Source organism: Lemur catta, chromosome 11 (genome assembly GCF_020740605.2).
Source record: "Lemur catta isolate mLemCat1 chromosome 11, mLemCat1.pri, whole genome shotgun sequence".
Taxonomy (NCBI): Eukaryota; Metazoa; Chordata; class Mammalia; order Primates; family Lemuridae; genus Lemur; species Lemur catta.
In genome coordinates, this window is record NC_059138.1 from 21,989,289 (window position 1) to 22,008,609 (window position 19,321).

Genomic DNA, 19,321 nt, shown 5'->3' on the forward strand with positions numbered 1-19,321 from the left:
GTAAGACAATGGAGGGAGTATTTAGATAATTTTCAAAAGTTTGATTGTAAAGGGCAGACAGACAGAAGTTAGCTTGAGAGCTGAGTTGGATGAGGGTTTAAATAATGGTTTCTTTTCTTTTTTAAAAAATGTTTTCTTTTTAAATTGGAGAGGCTTGAATGTAGAAATGCCAGTGGGGAGGACCCAGTTGAGAGTATGAGGTTAATGATTTGAGAGAGGTGATAATTTCTAGTGTCAAGCTCAAAGAGGCTGCTGCACGGGCAGTTCAGAGCAGAGTTGTGGCTTGACCTTAGGTAGTGAAAGAGACATTTCTTCTTGTAACAAAAAAAAGGAAGAAAGAGTGGGTGCCCAGGAAGCCAGGATTGTTGGGTTTGATGGTGGGAAATTGAGAGCTATCTTTAACTGATAGCTTCTATTTCTTATGGGGAAGAAAAAGATATAGTCTGCAAAATGTTTGAAAAATATTTGACCCATGTTGAAATAGGTCTGAAGAATTTTTGGAGAAAATTTGGTAATATTGAATTAGAAGCCAGGGACAGAATAATACAATTAGGGTTGTCTTTGTCTGTTTTGTGTCACTATAAAGGAATATCTGAGACTGGGTAATTTATAAAGAAAAAAAGATTTATTTGGCTCACAATTCTAATACCTGGAAAAGTTCAAGATTGAGCATCTGCATCTGGTGAGAGCCTCAGGCTGCTTCCACTCATGGTGGAAGATAAAAGGGGAGCTGACCTGTGCTAGGCTCTTTTTAACAAACAGCTGTCATGGAAACTAATAGAATAGGAACTCATTCATTGCCTCTTCTCCCAGAGAGGCCATTAATCTATTCATGAGGGATCTACACCTATGATCCAAACATCTTCCATTAGGCCTCACCTCCAACACTGTGGATCAAATTTCAACATGAGGTTTGGAGAGATCAAACATCCCAGCCATAGCAGTTTTGCAGACACAGACATGTTCGATTGCAACATCTGGCTGACAATTAGTTGTGAAGGGACTCGGTGTCCCTGGAGACTGTAATGTGGTTGGAATGAGATACCCGAATCAAGTGGGCAGTCCAGAATGATGATGGACAGATGATTAGTTCAAGGGGAGCCCCTTAGTGAGGATGGAAGACTGGAGGGGAAACAGTGGTTTCTTTGCCTATTTCATCTCCTGCTAAAGGGAATTAAAAGTCTTCCTTCTCCTCGTTTCTGTCTTCTTTTCCTATTCCTGATGAATAATCATGACTCCAGCCACACTGCTCTCTTTACTCATTCTCTTCTCCTCAATCCCTAGCCTTCTTTCTCTAATTCTGGTTTCTCATTCAGCATATTTAACCTACTTCTCACTCTTCTTGGCCTCTCTCCTGAAAAATATTTTTATTACTCATTGAAAATATTTTTTTTCCCTCATCTTTCAGTATTTCCATTTCCTTCTTTTCTGGAGTTTTTCCTCCTGTATGTTTTTAGCCACTTTGAATCCTATTCATTGTCCTACCTTCTATTTAGTGTTTATAAAAGAAAAATGTCTACATTTTTGATACTCTCAAATCTAATTTAAGATAGATTATATTCTTAAATGCCATCTTTAACTGCTTTAAATTTTCTCAAATTTTATTCATTAGAATTAAAAAAATTAAAGGGCATCTGAAAAGCAATGTGTACATCTCATCAAGTTTGAGGTTGAAAAATAGTATTTTGTTCAGAGAAAGCTTTGTTTTGTTTTGATTTTTGGTTTTTTTTTTTTGAATAGAAAGCCCAATGATATTTATACCCAGTCTCTGGCAAACCATTATGAAGACATTTACATATTTAGATTATTTAGAAAATTAGAGAGAATTGGAAAGACAATAAATGTCTTCATATATCTAAGTTATAGTCTATGAAAGGAGTCAGCTACTCATAAAAAAAGAAAAGTATATTTTCATTTGAGCACCAAAAATGTGGGAAGCTTTTGAGAAGCTGTTTTACTAGGTAGACTATAGATATTAAAAGTCAGGAATCCTGAGTTGTTTTACTGTTGCTAACAGGCAGTTAATCAACAATGCGTGTGCATATCTACTATGTACCAAGTACCTTCCTAAGATCTGCTAAAGAACAGCAGAATATCCCAGAGTCTTGGCTTACAAGCCTACTCTCTAATATAAAGTAGGCATAAGGAATGAACCTGCTTTTTAAAATTTTGGAGCAAGAACTTTTCTTCTATGTCAAATAACTCTGACACTGAACCACATTCACTAGGGTGACAAGATTTCAAACATAGTCATATTTTGGGGACCCAGCCTTCAGTTTCTGAGGATATGGAGATGTTCACCACAGAGATGCTCACTGTGGCCCCAGTGGGCTATTAAAAGGAAGGGGATTCCATTTCTTCCATGATAAGCATAGGAAATGAGCTTCTTTAATGAGGTTCCTGGGTTCCCAGGACTTCAATAGGCCAAACTAAAGATTTCCATCAGTCCCCACTTTCTCCCTACGTTTCCATTTTTAATTCTTCCTCCTCAAACCTTTGGAGATACTCTTCCTCTAGTAATTCAGCTTTTTAGCCTCTGTAGGCCAAATGTTTTGAAAACCAGCTAATTCTTCAGGACACACAGCCTTGATTGCTTGTGTGGAGGACACAAAGGGAAAAAATTCTTTCATGGGTCTCTTAAAGCAGCAAGAATCAGACAGAAATGAATATCTCACAAAATTATCCTGTTGCATGTGAATGCTATGGAAAATTTATTGATGATAAGGTACAATTCACCTTATATTTGGCATTTAATCATGCAGGCTTTGTTAAATTTTTATTTTTCAAAAACTTCATCTGTTATTTTCAAATAACTAAGAAATATATTTGAAAGCCTCTTACTGACTCAATGATTGATATGATACATTTGCTAGTCTATAGATTTATCACGACATAAAAAATAAACTTCATGCCACCATTTGATGTAAGAATTGAACACAATACTCTTAAAAATATAACTTTGGAAGCAGGATATTTTTGAAAAGAAATTTCTAATTATCATGAGATGTTGTTCACCTTAGGGGAAGTGAACATCATGTTCAAAGCATCAACTTCTTCATAAAGTGAATTAGAGGGAGCTTTTATATCTCCTCATGATGACAACATCCAGATTTACCAAAATAATCCTTGCAATGAATACATTTAAATCCCTTTGAGCATGATATGGAAAATTTTCAAAAGAAAATACAGGGCTCTTGAGTACACATTCAATGTTTTATATTACAGCAGTGCCTTTCCAATTTTATTTTGCCCATGAATCACCTGGAGATCTTGTTAAAATGTAGATTCTCATTCAATAGGTCTGGGGTGGGGCCTGAGATTCTGCATTTCTCAGAAGCTCCCAGGTGATGCTGATGCTATGGGTTTGCTGGCAACACTTAGCAGCAAGATTGCAGCAAAAACTTAGTCAATGCCAGAGTTACTATAGTCAATACTGGTAAATTGATCTTTTGCAATGTGAATACATCTTTTATACCAAAACATATGAGTTTGTTTTTTCCTCTCAAGGAAACCTGGACCTTAAATTTAATATTTAAAAAGGCTTCATTTCTGGTGGCTAACCTGATCACTGAAAAATATAAAAACAGAGAGCTAAACAAGGCAGGCAGAAGTCATGCCTTGCAATGATATAGGAAGGAAATAGCACAGCTGCATAGTTGAAAACTGTCATGTACAGTAAAGTCTGTGACACTCACATAAATTTGGGACCTGGCTGACTGACCAGCTATGACATGAGGCCTCCTGCTGCACCAGATGACCTCCAGTTTATTCTGGGGCAGATGTGACAAGTTTTAGACATGTTATTTTAGATACCTGTGGGGCACTCAAGAGGAGACATCAAGTAAGTAAGACATGGGTTTGGAACTCAGTAAAGAGATTTAGACCAGATGCATAGATTTGGAGTGGGTATGAGGTGAAAAGAAAAGAGAGCCAAGGTCATGTCCTAAAGAACACTAACACTTAAAGGAAGAATAGGCAACAAAGCAGATAGATTTAAGAGGAAAATTGGAGAGTAGTTATCAGAAGCCAAGTAAGAGAATGTTGGCCTATAGTAGGTACTTAACAAATACTTGTTGAAATGTAAAACAAAAACAAATGAACAAAAAACAGACTGAACTGGGCTCATGAACACCTTTTTCCAAGACCACTGAGTTGTTTGCTTTTCCTACACTATTCATATTCTTTCCTATGTTTTTCTCTGTTAAATGCTACCCCTTCTGCTTGGGATACCCTTCCATCTTCTTCTGCCATTTCCTGGTCTCTGCCTCTGCTCCTCGTGCTCTCTTCAGCCTTTGAAACTTGACTATCCCCTTTCATACATGGTTTCCCCTGCTGACCTAGGTGATTGCTGTCCAACCTGCTCAACTTTGTCTCTGGCATTTTGCTGGTACCCCACTGGGCCAGGAAGTCCCATTCTTAGGAGGTACTATAGCAATTGCTATTGACAGAAGTCGAAGCAAGCATATTATATTTGGCTGATAGTAGATGTTAGTATTTCCTTTTCACTGTGATGCCACATGTGGTGATCTCCAAGCTCTAGTTAAGTCATGACCTGTGACCAAGGAAGTTGTATATGTGACCAGAAGAGGTGGGAACAGGGAACTGTGGTTGCTCGCTCAGGAACTTCAGCACTTATGGGAAGGAAAGCTACTGAAGAATGAACAACAGATTTTAAAATGGACCCAAGGTAGTGGAGGGTAGAGATAATGAAGGGATGAATCTAAAGTCAGACTGCCTGAGTTTCAATCCTACTTTGTCATTTACAAATTATTCAGTCTTGGGAAAATTACTTCTTCAGATTTCAGTTTTCTCATCCATAAAATAGGGAGAGAGCACTAACACAATTCTTGGCCAATACAATATGTTAAATAAATATTGGGGAAAGCAAAATGTACACATGTCTTGGCACACACACAGCATTTCATGAGTTGGGTGCACAGAGGGAATATGACACTTAAAGAAGGCTTATCAAGAGCAGCAAGCTAGCCTTTTCATAAAGTGATTATGATGGACGGAAGGGGCTAACCAGTTCACTTTGCAGAAACTTAATGTGCTGCCCTTGGAATACTAAGATGATGCTTGTCAAAGGAACCTATCCTTGGGGCATTCTCTAGCATGTAGTGGAATAATGGAATCTGAGTCATTTACGTTCTTTTACCCACTTTTCCTATCATGCAATGATTGCCATTTATGAAATCAGCTATTTGGTCTTCGGATTGGGGTTTTTCCCTATGTAAGTGGAGCTCTAATTAAGACCTTTAACTGCATATGTAACTGCTTCTAACCTACTGCGTTTACCAACTTAGATAACATAAAGGAAATGAAAATTTCCAGTGGCATTAGGTGTTCAGAATCACTACCTGAATGCCAGCTGGGAGATAATGACTTGAAGACCAGGATTTTAGTGAATATAGATAATCACTAAAAATCCATGAAATTGTCAACCAGAAAACTTATTTGCACAAAAAAACATCCTTATCAACATTCTTCCTTATTTGCAAGATTCAAATCATGTTTTATTGAGTGGCAAAATTCCAGTCTAAATAGAATATTTGCCAGCTTAAGGTTTATTGACTTCAATTTGTTGGGTATAATTACTAACTTTTTATTTTTTAATATTCCAGTGCTGACATGCTTGGGGGAAAAATTGAACCACAGCAGTGATTGCATGCAAGGAAATCAGCAGAAGAGGAAAATTAAATGCTAGGTGATAGTTTAAAGTCAGCAGTGATGGGCATGAGTGGGTGGGAGAGTTAAATTTTTAAGTGATTTAGCAAATGATACTAAGAAAGTGCCATAGCATCATTTTGGTTCTTCTATTATAACAAATTGTAATTTATCATTTTTTTGATACTTATGTAAGAAAACCACTTTAAAGAAAATTTTCACTGTTCTAAGCAACTCATTCCCCGATTTTTCCTACTTTTTATTTTAAAAAATACTCAGAGATAGAGTTCATTTTGAAATCCCAAACTGTTCGAAGACTTTTCCGAGAAGGTATCAAAGAAATATCCTTTACTTCAGGATGTAGTAGATTCCTGGCAGTCACGGGTAGAAATAATAAAATAAGGGAATGGCATTCTCCTTCTCTCCCTGGGCTTATGGGTCACTGAGTAGAGTTTTCAGAGGTGGACAGATCCATGTATTTCTCTTTTGTCCTCCTAGGAGGTGCAGAAAATATATATTATCATATTATTTTATAAGCATAAAAACAAAACAAAATAAAACAAAACAGCTAGATTATCTTCCAGGGTTAACTCTAACCTGCTTCTCATGTAGTTTGAAATCCTATCCCCAAGCCCTCACTGCCTGAGTGAAATGAAGAGGGTTTCCTCCTACTTCTCAATCACTTCTTTACTCTCCTAAGGAAACAGATATTAGAGCTTATAGGTACTGTAAGTACACATTTATTTTCTTCCTGGGCTCTTGACTTAAAGTTATGTCTCTTCTATGGGCTTAGTGCCTGCTGCAGCCATTCATCCATTCACCCTCCATCTATCCATTCATTCCATCCTTCTTTCCTTACCCTCACATGCCTCAGGACTGAGAGGTAGATGAGAACATAATGTAATGAGGATTCCTGCTGATAATTACATAGCTATTTTCTTAATACTAAAAAGTTCTGGTATAAGAACATCAATTATTCATACAGTACTTGAAAATAGTATTTGTAAAAAGCGTGGGAAATGGTGGTCTTTAGTTAATAGTATTCAGCCTATGGCAAGTTTTGTTTTTTTTTTAAGTACCTGTCAACTGAATGCTCCTCCTTTTCACTTCTACAAATTGGGTGGTTTACACAGCTGAAGGAGGTCTCCAGTGAGAGGCAATCTGCAGCTGGTGCTCACCGCTCCTTCCTCTTTCTTCCCCATTTTTCATGTGTCGTCTTAATGTCACTCATTACAATTGCCGCCAAATGTTTATTCGGTTGATTGTTTATTGAATATCTGCTTTTTCCAGGTGACCATCTACTCCATGGGGGTGGGAGGACCATGTGTCCTTTATTACCCTATCTGCAAGGCCTGTCAAGGTGTCTGGTAAAGAGCGGAAGTTAATTTGTTGAATGGATTTACCAAAAAATAACCATTCAAAAGACATTGAATTCAATTTAACAACTAATCAGAAAAAAGTACATGAATTGAATCAGCCTTTTAAATTTGTGTGTATATCGCGTATGCACTGGTTATAATTTTCTAGAAATCACAGAGTTCTGAAATGTGTGGGAATTAGAAAAAAATACAATGTTCAGGTTTTTTTAAAAGGAAGAATTGAAGATCAGGATAAGTTGTACATCAGAGACTATAAAACGATCTGGAATGTTGAAGTCCCTTTCTTAAAAAGTGATGGTTTTAAATCCAACTTGCTATTAAAACTTTTGCATAAATATATGTAGGGTGGTTAGGCTTAAAAATCCCAATACTCCTAGTGACTTGATAGATTATAGCAATTCTTTCCCTTAGGAGCACTTATGCTTTCTCATTGTAAAATGTAATTAGCAGATATAAAAAAAGTTTTATTAATCTTATAGGGTATAATTATGGTTGTTTATATGTAAATTCTTTCATGTTCATGGATTGCTTGTCTTTCATTTTAAATAAACAGGTTAGAAGTCAAATGGCATTACCAATTTTATTAAAATCATTGTACTGCTTTTTAAAACAGGACATTAGTTATTTTATTTTCCAAAAGAAATTCAGACTTAATTGGCCTAGTTTTAAGGTTGGGATTTTCAATAGCCAAAGCAAAATGTCTTAGTGTAGATTTTCTGTCAAAAGTATTTGATAGCATCAAGTTATGGAAAAGTGATAGAATATAGAAAACTGAAAATCTGCACAGCCATCCATAAATGAGTTTCAAGTGTCTAGTGATCAATGATTAATGATTCTTGGACCAGGTAGCTTCCGTTTGCCTCTCCACATCCACCTTCTCTCTCTTGCTTTCTGTTCACGGCCCTGTGGGGCTCCTCTCTGTAAACATCAAGTTCTCTTGTTCTCTGGCTTCCAGTGAGTTTGGTCAGGGGGAAACCCAGCAGGAGGTGTGGGGCAGGGAGAAGGTCAGGTTATAATTTCCTTGTGGAGTTTGCAGGGGCTGGCTGTGTCCCTTCAGGAAGATCACTGCTTCTTCCATGGTGGCTTCCATTCATGACTGTAACTGCTCCCTCCTGACCCTTAGGGCTCACAGGTGGCAGCTGCCACCCTCTGGCTCCTTCTAGATTGTAGCTTTCCACTGCCATTCCCAATACACTGCCCTGGCCTTGAAAATAGTTCCTTTATTTAGCCTCTTTGAGTTACTCTAATTTGAGTGTGCCGTTTGTTTTCTTGGCTTCCCTGACTCACACAATGAATGTCCTTGAAAAGGGGGCGAGAAAATATACTCTTTTGCAATTCAATAGACTATCCGCATGGAGTATCTGAAACCAACACATTACTTTGTAAGTGTAATACATTTTTATACTTTCAGGCATAGATAGATATAAAAACACGCTTTTTATGTTTTGAAGAAAGCGTGCCTCCTATGATTTGATTTTCTTCATATCTGCTGCTGAAATTTTGAGTTCACCATCAGAAGCAAACCATCTTTGCATTATTCACCTAGCAGTGAAAATGCACTGGCCTTGTCTCTCCCATCTCTGGTTGACTTCGTTAGCGTGCCATGCATTTGTGAAGAGGAAGGGTCTGGTGAGGGGTACAGCCTACATCCTGGCCCATAATGGAATTCAACCCGTGACCTTAAACCTACTGACATTGTGTTATACTCAGCTGTGTTAACGAACCACAGGCCCTTTTGTCGTGAGCATGTATGTAAAGCTTTGCTTAGTGTGAGTGAGCTCATGCTGGGGAGAAGGATAAAAATTTAGTATAGTGAACAATGAAATCTCTCCTGCTCTCCTTGACCTCCGCAATTTCCCATTTCAAAAGGCTCCCTCTCCTTTTCTTTTCCTAAGCTCCATTGTGCATCAAAACCCAAAAGCTTATGTCCCCCTCTGAGTCACCTGTGGGAACTCAACTGAGAAGAAAAGCAGAGACTGAATATTACATTTGGCACCAACCTGTACGAACAGAAATCTTAATAACTGTCCACCACGTGGGCAGGATTATTTTGAGCCAATCTTGGTTTGGGAGGGGAATAGTACTCCTTCATGTTTTGGGATGCAAATTCAGAGTGGTCATCCAACTTCTTTACTGTTTCACTCTTTAGCTCTACTTTTCCTTTCTTCCTTTCCCTCTCCTTAGTCTGTTTTCATGGAGCTGGGAGGAGCATGAAAGCACAGGGCAGTGTCAGGAGAGCTGGGCCAGTGCTGGACATTGACTTCTAGCCCTGACTCCTCATTTTTTTAAAATTTTTGATTATATACTCATGTTTTGCCACAAGCAACTAGTAATTTTAGTACTAGAGATTAGTCATGTCTGAAAAGATAAAGTTAATGGCTATAATCATTATGCTTTTCTGGGCCAGAGTTTTGTAGCAAAAACAAATCCACCCCAAGGCCAGGTGGTGGGAAACTGTCATCCTGATGCTTTGTTGCTAAGGCCACCATCCCTGGAAAAGAGCTCAGGCAGGCACTACCCCCTGAGGGCAGAGCATAGCTTCAAGCTGATATTTCACTGGAGAAAACCAATGATACTATTGAGCAGCACAAAGAACCTACCCTGCCAGCCTGCTCAACCATTAAGTTTGTCGATCAATGGACAAGGTTATTTGCAGAGATAAAAAGAACAAAAACCTTTTTTTTTTTTTGGTGGGAACAAAAACTTTTCTTGATGGTGAAGGTGTATATGTCTCAGGTCTTAAACTGTCCTCTGCCTACAAACCCGTATTCAGATGTTTGTGAGTTTCCTGCAGGAAGACTTAAATTTCCTACAATTCTGAGGGGCCTCCTCCGAGCTGTGCCTAAGGTACAGCTTATTGCTAACCTTGTCAGAGTGTCTTGGTTTCCTTTGGATCTTTGACAAACCAGAAACTGTGGAGAACAGATACAGAACTCAGGCCATTCTGAGCAGACAAGGCAAGTTTCAAGAGTCCATATTTTGATATGAAAACAGGGGGAAACCTTAAAAAGGCAGCTGAAGTTGTAACTTTCTTGGACCAGAAAAGAGTAATTTATGGTGTCTAAAAGTCTCTGAGCTTCTTGGAGTTGTAGTAACCCCCATTTCACCCCTCAGTCATGTACAGTCAGACTCAGGGAAGGCAATGTGGAGAGACACTGTGAGTTTGAGGGAGATATAAGGACTTTTAGACTTGTCTAGAATATCCATTTTACAGATAAAGATAAGCAAGAAGGGGTAAGTGATTAAATACTCTGTGACATTGGCCTTTGATTAGAAACGTAATTTTTTTCCTTCTTTAATGACAAATTGAAGTCCATGGAATGTCAAGGTGTTTGCCAAGATAGTTATGAAGTTTTCATGGCCATTTTTAGCATTTCAAAAAGCTTAATGGCAATTTGTGCTTCTCTATGATGAGTCTGCACAGTCTTAGAACCGAAATGGCACTGATTTGATCTGAACTGAAATTCTATCACCTCAGCTTGGTACAAACAGATATCTCATGCTGATCAGAAGCTTTTGCAGCTGAATAGATATTTGATTAATGAAGAATATGGGAAATAGGTGACTTTTTGCTCCAATAGTTTTATAGAAAAATCTTTCAAAGTTAGAATACATGGAAGAAAATAACAAAAGGGTCCTTGATTAATCAATGGATGATTCATTTTTCTTTCAATGAATATTTATTGAACCCTTACTATGTTCTAGGAACTCATGTTATATCTGTAAACAATACAGAGAAGCCACCTGTAGAATCTACATGATAGTAGGGGAAATAGAATACACAAATTAATACAGGTAGTTCTAAGAGTAAGGAAGGAAATATTAGGGTAATCGGGTGGGAAGACCACGCTAGGTGGGGTGGTCAGGGATGTTCTGTTTCAGGAGGAGTCATTTGAGCTGAGGCTGAAGGATGAGAAAAGCCAGGAAGGACTTGGAAAAACGTTTGGAGTGATATTGTCAGGGGTGGTCGTCTGCCCTCAGTTCTTGGTGTGTTCTTGGCTGAAGGATGACCAGACACACCAAAGTGTCAAGTACAGACTATTATCCCGGTCCTCTGGCTCCTTTCTTGGAAAAATCACCAGCAGGGCCAATGTGATGGAGTAACCTCAGGCGGGAAGCAGTTTCACATGAGCAGCTCTTTACTGTAAAACAAAACAGGTCTGTCTCTGCAAGCGGAGATTGACTGACTGACCGACCCACCCACCCGCTTACTCTCTCTTTGATTTTCTGACTTCTTGGATTGTTTCCTTTTACTAGTCCGGTCTGGAGGAGAGCTCTCGGGAGGTGTAGGATATTATCAGATGATCAACAGGTGTCCTCAAAGTTCCACCTGTGTATATATGAGCTCCCTCTAAGAAAGCCCACCTTTGTAGGGGGAGAGGTTAACCACAAGTAGATGCAAGCTTGTGGCATAATAATTACCCTTAGGTCACCCTAGGTCACTTTCCAAATCCTATTATGCCTGGGCGGGGGAATTCCCAGATTGATAAAGCATTCTCTCCTTCCCCAGGTGTAGCTATTGCTCAGGATAGGATTAAGGGTGGGGCAACCCCAAAATGGAGTGCCTGCTCTTAGCCTTTTCCCAGGTGGAGCAATTGCTCGAACAACACCAAAGCAGGGAAGCCTTGTCTCAAGAAGAGCTGGGGAGATCCTAACTGTCTACTTAACAATGTGCATGAGTCTTGCACGAGGAAAAAGGACTTGGCCTGGTCAGGGAACAAAAAGGAATCCAGTGTGGCTGGATCAGGTGAGTGAGGGGCAAAGGTGCTCAGATGCCAGATCAGAGGATCCCATGACAAGAGGTTTGGGCTTTATTTTACGAGCAATGGGGAAATGATTGAAAGGCTCTGAGCAAGATTTTTTTTAAATATGTAATTTTTCTTTTTCTAAATCTCAGTTTAGTTGTCAGTGCAGCATGAATTTGAGAAGGGCAAGCATGGAAACAGGAAGGGTCAGATGGTTTTAGGGATCCAGATCCAGATATCACAATACCTTGGACTAGGGTGTGGCTTTTTGTTCCACCACTGCCAGGGCATGTCTCGAGATGGCTAATAGAGCTCTAGATGTTATGTCCAGACTCCCGGTCAGCAGGAAAGAGGCATTGGCATGAAAAAGGCATGCTCTTTCCCCTTTAAGGACACTTTTTGGAAGTTTTACTCACCACTACAAGGGAGGCAGGGAAATGCAGTCATGTTCCGAGTGGCCAAGTGCCGAGGTAAAAAATCAGAGGTTAATCTAGAAGAAGGGAAGAATGGACACAAAGAGACAATAATGCCTGTTAACTTCTACTGCATATATATATGTAAATGAATTTCTTTTGAAAGAGAACTTTGGTCTCCTTTAGCTCTAAGTCAAATTTTGGAATCTCTTTCAGTTTGTAAGTCCAAGATTCACAGAATAGCTGGTTAAATGTAGATTAAGTAATTAGCTTTATTAACAGCTGGGCAAACACCAAATAACTCCCCAGACACATGGCGGTCCCTTAAGAACTAAATTGGAGAGAATTCAGCTTGCCAAAATAGTGCCTCCTATTCCCACACCACATCTCAACCTTGGGACCTACTTCTGCCTGAACAGAGGACTTGAAGTCTGCTTATTCAACCGGTGGCATGGGCTTCAGGCCTCTCTGACACACCCGGTTGTCAGTGGAATAGGGAGATAAGGAGGATGGGCTTCTTCTCCAAAAAGGAAGGCCCCGTCTTGTCTCGACCTTATAGAGAAAAGAAGCCAGGGATGTGTGCGGGCAGGTCAGAGAACAAAGGCAGAGCCTGCTATCCACTCTTGCCCTATAAATGTAGAACTCTGGCCCTGGTTCAGTTTCCCCTCTGTGTTTGGGAGAATCAGTAAGGGGTGGAGACCTACACAGGAAATACTTGTTCTAGAGCTCCCCAAGAGGAGTGGGGTTGGGAGTAGGAATCTGCTTTTCTGTGGGCTGAAGTAAGAATGTAATAGGAGAAGGAGAAAGACTTTTCCCTCACCGAAATAATTATCAGAAAAGTGCAAGCTAAAGAAATTTTTTTTAGGGAGGGTATGGTGATGATTGTTCTGAGTTGTGTAATTAATTACCTCAAATATGCTTTATTCAAGTAATAGAAAAATGGCCTTATTTTAAGCACAGATAATATTCTTATGCAACCTCAGCACAAAGAAAATAAGAAATGAAGAAAAGCAAAATGACAGGTGTTTTCAAGTACGCAATTGGATGCCCTAAGGAACTGGACAAGAAAGGAAAGGAAAAAGTCATATGAGGACAGTGGTAGAAAAGGCTGGAAGGGAGAGTGGATGAAGAAGGGCTATGAGGTTAGGGCAGGGCTGAGGTGGGGAACACAGCAGCACTGTCTTCTCTGCACCTGTCATAGGGGCGTATTAGTCAGGTTTCTGGCACACTCCAGGGTAATGGAAGAGAGGTTAACAAAAGAACTATTTACACAGTATGGGCACAGTTTAAGAAACCAAGGGGGGATGAAGAACTCAGGAACCAGCAACAGTGGGGACACTTGCAGGGTAGGGAGAAAGAGTGATCACCAGACTCTGGCAGGAGCTTCAGCTGTGGGGGGCAGGGGGCTTAGGTAGAGAAGCACCGAGTCAGTGGGGCAAGAAACTGGGGAATAAATACTCTGCCTTCTCTCTTCTCCTGCCCTCTTGTGTCCTCCTGGTGCCTCCCGTTGGTCAAACTCAGAGGCAAGAAAGCTCTGGTGATACAGCCATAGAGAGCAGCCCCCAGTATGCAGGGCAGGGTGGAGAAGGACTGGGAGGGGCAAATGGAGAAAAGCCTGCATGATATTTTGGCAGAATGCAGGGGAGGAGGTGGTGGGAGGAGGCTGTATTAAATTTCTTGCAATAACACAATTCATTAATTGCCTCCAAACATTCATTGAGCACTTTCTTTGTCAGTTGTTGGGGATACAAAATAAATAAACAGAGACCTTTTTGGTCTTGAGAGGATCATAAGCCGGTATACCGTCGTGATGCTAATGTCCGGTGATGGGGACTGTGGGAGGGAGAAACAGCAGAAGATGACTCTGTCTGAGAGTTAGTGAGTGCTTCCCAGGGAGGAGATGACTTTTGAGCTGGGTACTGAGTTTGTACAGAAGATCACCAGGTGAAGGAGGGCAGAAAGAGTCTCCTTGTGCAGGGAAAAGCATGGATGAGGGTGTAGGTACTTGTCAGAACCTGGAGAAAAGATTTAAGGCTGAGAAGCAGGATGGGGCCAAGTCTGATGATCTTTGTGAGGCAGGGTGAAGAGTTTGGATTTTATCCTTTAAATTGGCAAGTTAGAGTTACTAGAGACCTATAAAAGACATTGCTTCTTTAAAAGGATGGGTGCCGGGCACGGTGGCTCATGCCTGTAATCCTAGCACTCTGGGAGGCTGAGGCGGGTGGATTGCTCGAGGTCAGGAGTTCGAGACCAGCCTGAGCAAGACCCCGTCTCTACTAAAAATAGAAATAAATTATCTGGACAACTAAAAGTATATATAGAAAAAATTAGCCGGGCATGGTGGCGCATGCCTGTAGTCCCAGCTACTCCGGAGGCTGAGGCAGTAGGATCGCTTAAGCCCAGGAGTTTGAGGTTGCTGTGAGCTAGGCTGATGCCACGGCACTCACTCTAGCCCGGGCAACAAAGTGAGACTCTGTCTCAAAAAAAAAAAAAAAGATTTCTACTTCAGTTGCTAGTAGAGGTTTAATTTGAGGATGGTAGAAATATTGGGAATGCTGGCACAGAAATTAAAATACTTAATGAGCCAATACTTAGTGGTCCACCACGATAAAATAAAAATGAGATGTGGCTTTGTGAGAACTTGAAAAGTTGTCTTAAAATATTATCAGTATACCCTGATATGTATTATTGTAGACTGCAGAAATGAACAAATGGAAAAATAAGCAAGACTCTCGCATTACTTTTCCACACATTGATCTGCAAAAAGAAAACTCGTCAAGACTTTGGGGAGAAAGTCCATTACTGAATTAATCAAAAAGCCATCTTCTATCTGCACTTTTATTTTATATACCCTTTACACCTGTTTAATTAATCCTAAACATGAGACTGACTGCTAATTAAACAGCGCGGGAAGTGACTGACTGAAGGTAGTAATTTGAGATAATTAGTTTTGGTTTCAAACACTCAATTTTCACACTTTGTGCTCATTTTTAGAAAGGGGTGGCTCATTATCATAGGCAGGGTGGGAGTTGTGTAAGGCATTTTACTGCTGGACTCTGAGTAGCTGAGGAAGTGGGAGGGTTATGTATAAGACAAGGAAAATGGTATAGTGCTATAGAATTTGCTATAGAATGCTCCCCTATTCCCCCTGCCACACACAGAATTCCTTCCAAAGTAAAGGTCAGTCTGCTGAATCTCTTTCACTAGAACATAGAAATGCACAAGCTTTTGCTCTTTAGAAAATTTTTACCTAGTTAGAGGTAGTTCTCACTGAGTCGTCCATGGTCTCTTTCCCAGGCCCTCTGGAAGCAAACAAGGAAAGGTGAAAATGGCCAAAGGGTGTGGTTTGATATTTGAAGGGGGGTGGCCTTGCTAAGTAGTCATGTACTATGAAGGCACAAAGTCTAATTAAGGGACCAATCTGTTAAGATAAGGCCAGTTTATCTGGGAGAGAAAGCAAAGGGCAGTAAGAGGCAGGTCGGATAGATTCATGGTCCCACAATGTTAATAAGTAAGTTAACATGTTCTCTTAGTTCTCTACTAGAAGAACTGAACCAGAAAAAAATTGAGGTTAAGGCCGGGCGTGGTGGCTCACGCCTGTAATCCTAGCACTCTGGGAGGCTGAGGCGGGTGGATCGTTTGAGCTCAGGAGTTCGAGACCAGCCTGAGCAAGAGCGAGGCCCTGTCTCTACTAAAAATAGAGAGAAATTAGCTGTACAGCTAAAAATACATATAGAAAAAATTAGCCGGGCATGGTGGCGCATGCTTGTAGTCCCAGCCACTCGAGAGGCTGAGGCAGGAGAATCGCTTGAGCCCAGGAGTTTGAGGTTGCTGGGAGCTAGGCTGACACCACGGCACTCTAGCCTGGCAACAGAGTGAGACTCTGTCTCAAAAAAGAAAAAAAATTGGGGTTAAATAGGCTAGAGTGAGTAATCATTGTTATAGCCAAAATAGGTAAATATGGGATACACAGAAGCTGAATGGATCTTGCAGCACCCTGGAGAGCTCCAGGCACATTGTTTTGCTGCTTCTCCCTGGATTACTTTTTTTTTCTTTTTCTTTTTTTCTTTTTTTTTTTCTAATACGATTTCAGGAGGAGACCTGGGTGACTTTTATATATTGGGAAGCTCACTGTCATTTCACTGGCTACCAATAGGGAGTAGGACTCGCTAGACTCAGAAACGTTATCCAGATGGTGAAGGCTTTTCAAAGACGTCAAGAATCAAGTTAGTTAAAACATCCATGTAGACTGGGTGTCATCTGGCCAGACAGTGGTGTGTGATGGTTGGATCCCAAGGTGTGTAGCCCTGTGTGGGTCCTTGGAATTGCAACCTCTTTGACATCCTCTTTGAGCACTGACATTAGATGCAGGATCTGATGTGAAGCAAAGTTAATTGTTTTATGTACAGCTTAAACCTGCATCTTCAACCAAGCCACCTGAATTAGCACATCTTGGAGTCATTTTGATCCCTGAACTTTCACTTATATACAGCATGGCAGCAGAAGAGTGATGAGATGACATAGGATTCCTAACATTGAAAATCTTTTAGCATTTCATTCTGTTTATGTCAGAAATGGTCTCTTTTTCTAAAGAATTTATTACCTGGATTCCTTTTTATGTCATTTTTTTTGGGAGTTGGAAAGATATTTTTATTAGGGGATATGTGGTTGGCTATTCGTAAATCTTTTTGTGATACTCAATGATTCTATCAATCATCAGTGGATAGACTTGCAAAACTATATATTTAAAATAATTTAACAAAAATACAATCTTAAGACTGAAATGGTTATCAGGTGTCAAAACATCTCATATTAAATTTCCTGTTAGTCATAGTTATGTCCTAAAGCAAGAGGCAATTTCAGAGGTGACCTTTCTGATGTGTATACCTTCATTTCTCTCTCATTTCTGCAGCAGAACTTATCATGTACAGAATAAAAAAAAAAGCAAGAACAAAAAGCACAAATTTTTGCTTTGGCTTCAGAAACAATGGAACCTGAAGCAAAACTAAATTCTTTCTTGCTGTTTAGAAATACTGTGCATTGAACGAAAGTGAGCCCACAAACATTGTAAAATACTTTCTAATTAAATTGGTGGTCATAAAACTGTATTTTGGCTTCAGGCTGATATGTCTTGGTTTCTGGTATAGCTCTTGTGACAATCTATCATTCTACAAGATTCCTCATGGGTTAAAATGACCTGTCATTTGTTTTGCAGATACCTCAAATCAGCTATGCATCCACAGCCCCAGAGCTGAGTGATAACACCAGGTATGACTTTTTCTCTCGGGTGGTCCCGCCTGATTCCTACCAAGCGCAAGCCATGGTGGACATTGTGACGGCACTGGGATGGAATTATGTGTCAACACTGGCTTCCGAGGGGAACTATGGAGAGAGCGGTGTGGAGGCCTTCACCCAGATCTCAAGGGAAATTGGTAAGCGTATATTTATCAGACAATTGTATTTGGAGGTGACAGGCTGCTAAGGCTGAGCATCTCTGAGCACTCTCTGATCTGTATGGAATAATTAGAACTCCTACAGATGCATGACCTAGGCTGTCCACTCTAGAGGGAAACAAGTTTGTTATAAATGATTTTGTTGTTCCTAGATCTATCAAGGTGACACTTTGGTGCTAATTTAGGAAGTAGAGCTCCTGACTCAGGCGAACATTTTTTAAAGTTGTCTGTTTTGACGAGGGAGTTTGCCGGCACATTAGAGCCACTGTAAATTTAAATAAATGACATACTATTTGATTGTTCTAGATGGAAGTTTACATTAGCAAGTCATTAAATTAAAAAAAAAGTTAGTGGAATTTAACATCCAACACTAGAGGGATTAAGACTAGTTATCATCTTAAAACAATGCTGAAGTAGCCCCCAAGGCTGTACTTAAGCAATATTCTTGTTGTCATATTTGACTTTTTGCATATTTCTTCTTACCTACAACTCTGAAGCTTACAGTGGGATGAAGGAAGAGATGTAATAACTTTGTTGGAACAAGGTGCCCATGACCTCCCTCCTGGGCTTTTTTCAAGGTGTTTATCTAAATCTCTGTAGGGATTTCACCATCATGTGTGTATATTTATGCAGTGGTAAATCCATTCCACTACTTTGAAAAACAGAAAAAAACCAAAAAACAACTTAGAGCACAAATCTTTAGCCAACAAAGTATCGTTGTGGGTGAAAGGATACATACTATTGTTACTTAAATACTATTATTCTTATTAAAAATGAATGAACTTTTCTATAAGAGTAATAAAAATATTTTATGGAAAGACTAAAGTATCTATTAGCTGTTTTTCAGCAATTTTGAATCTGAAGGAAGAAATTATGTTAAAAACTTTATTCTTTTTCTTGAAAGCCTCCACTCAGGAAAAGATTATGGGAGTGATTTGGGCTTAACCCTAATTATCAAGAACAAGGATTTTAAAGTTATTGAAATAAGATTTTCACTTGAAAGACTTGCAGATGCCTGGGATCTTTCTTCTGTACATAGTAGGGCATGGAAATTTATTATACATAATATTTAGTATATTTAACATTTGTTCTACGTTTGTGCTATTGCAGAAAATGTAGAAAAGGCCTGGTCTTGTTGGACAGATTGGGTTAATTGATTTAATTGGACAACTGTCACACCTGCTGTAAGTGTCCATGATGCCATAATATTTGCTGTTTGGAATTTTACATTACATCAGTATTGCTATAAAATGATTCAATACATTCAATTGAACTTTAAATTATTACAATTTATATTATCTTCTTGGATAAAAGTCTCAAATTTATCCTTAGAGGAAATGCCCACTCAAATGAAAACAGTAGCTTCTGAAAACAAGGTTAATGTATAATTTAAGCAGCTGATGTCAGTTCTTACCAGAGTGATAATTCAACAAGAGAAGGAAACTAGTAGAATATGTATTGAAATAAGTTTTCTGTAGTGATCCTGGATTTTCTTCAACTTCAGGACACATTTTGTGTGCATGAAACAGATTATTGTAAAAAATTTAATAAGGATGTAATTTGCCAATTACTGCAGAATGTGTTAAAATTCATTGTTCTAAAAGTTAAGTGAGAGCATAGTTTTATTCTTTTGACTAAAATAAGAAATAGTTTTTACTTTTTAG

At 39.5% G+C, this 19,321-nt stretch overlaps 1 protein-coding gene across 7 annotated transcripts in view; it reads left to right on the top strand.

The window, feature by feature from the left end:
• The window catches only part of GRM8 (glutamate metabotropic receptor 8), a 693,462-nt gene that overhangs the window by 119,221 nt on the left and 554,920 nt on the right, over nt 1–19,321 (top strand). For all 7 annotated transcript variants that reach the window (XM_045564832.1, XM_045564831.1, XM_045564836.1 and 4 more), the window contains one exon: nt 17,420–17,636. In XM_045564832.1, coding sequence (XP_045420788.1) covers nt 17,420–17,636 — 217 coding nt within the window. The remainder of the gene's footprint in view (nt 1–17,419; nt 17,637–19,321) is intronic.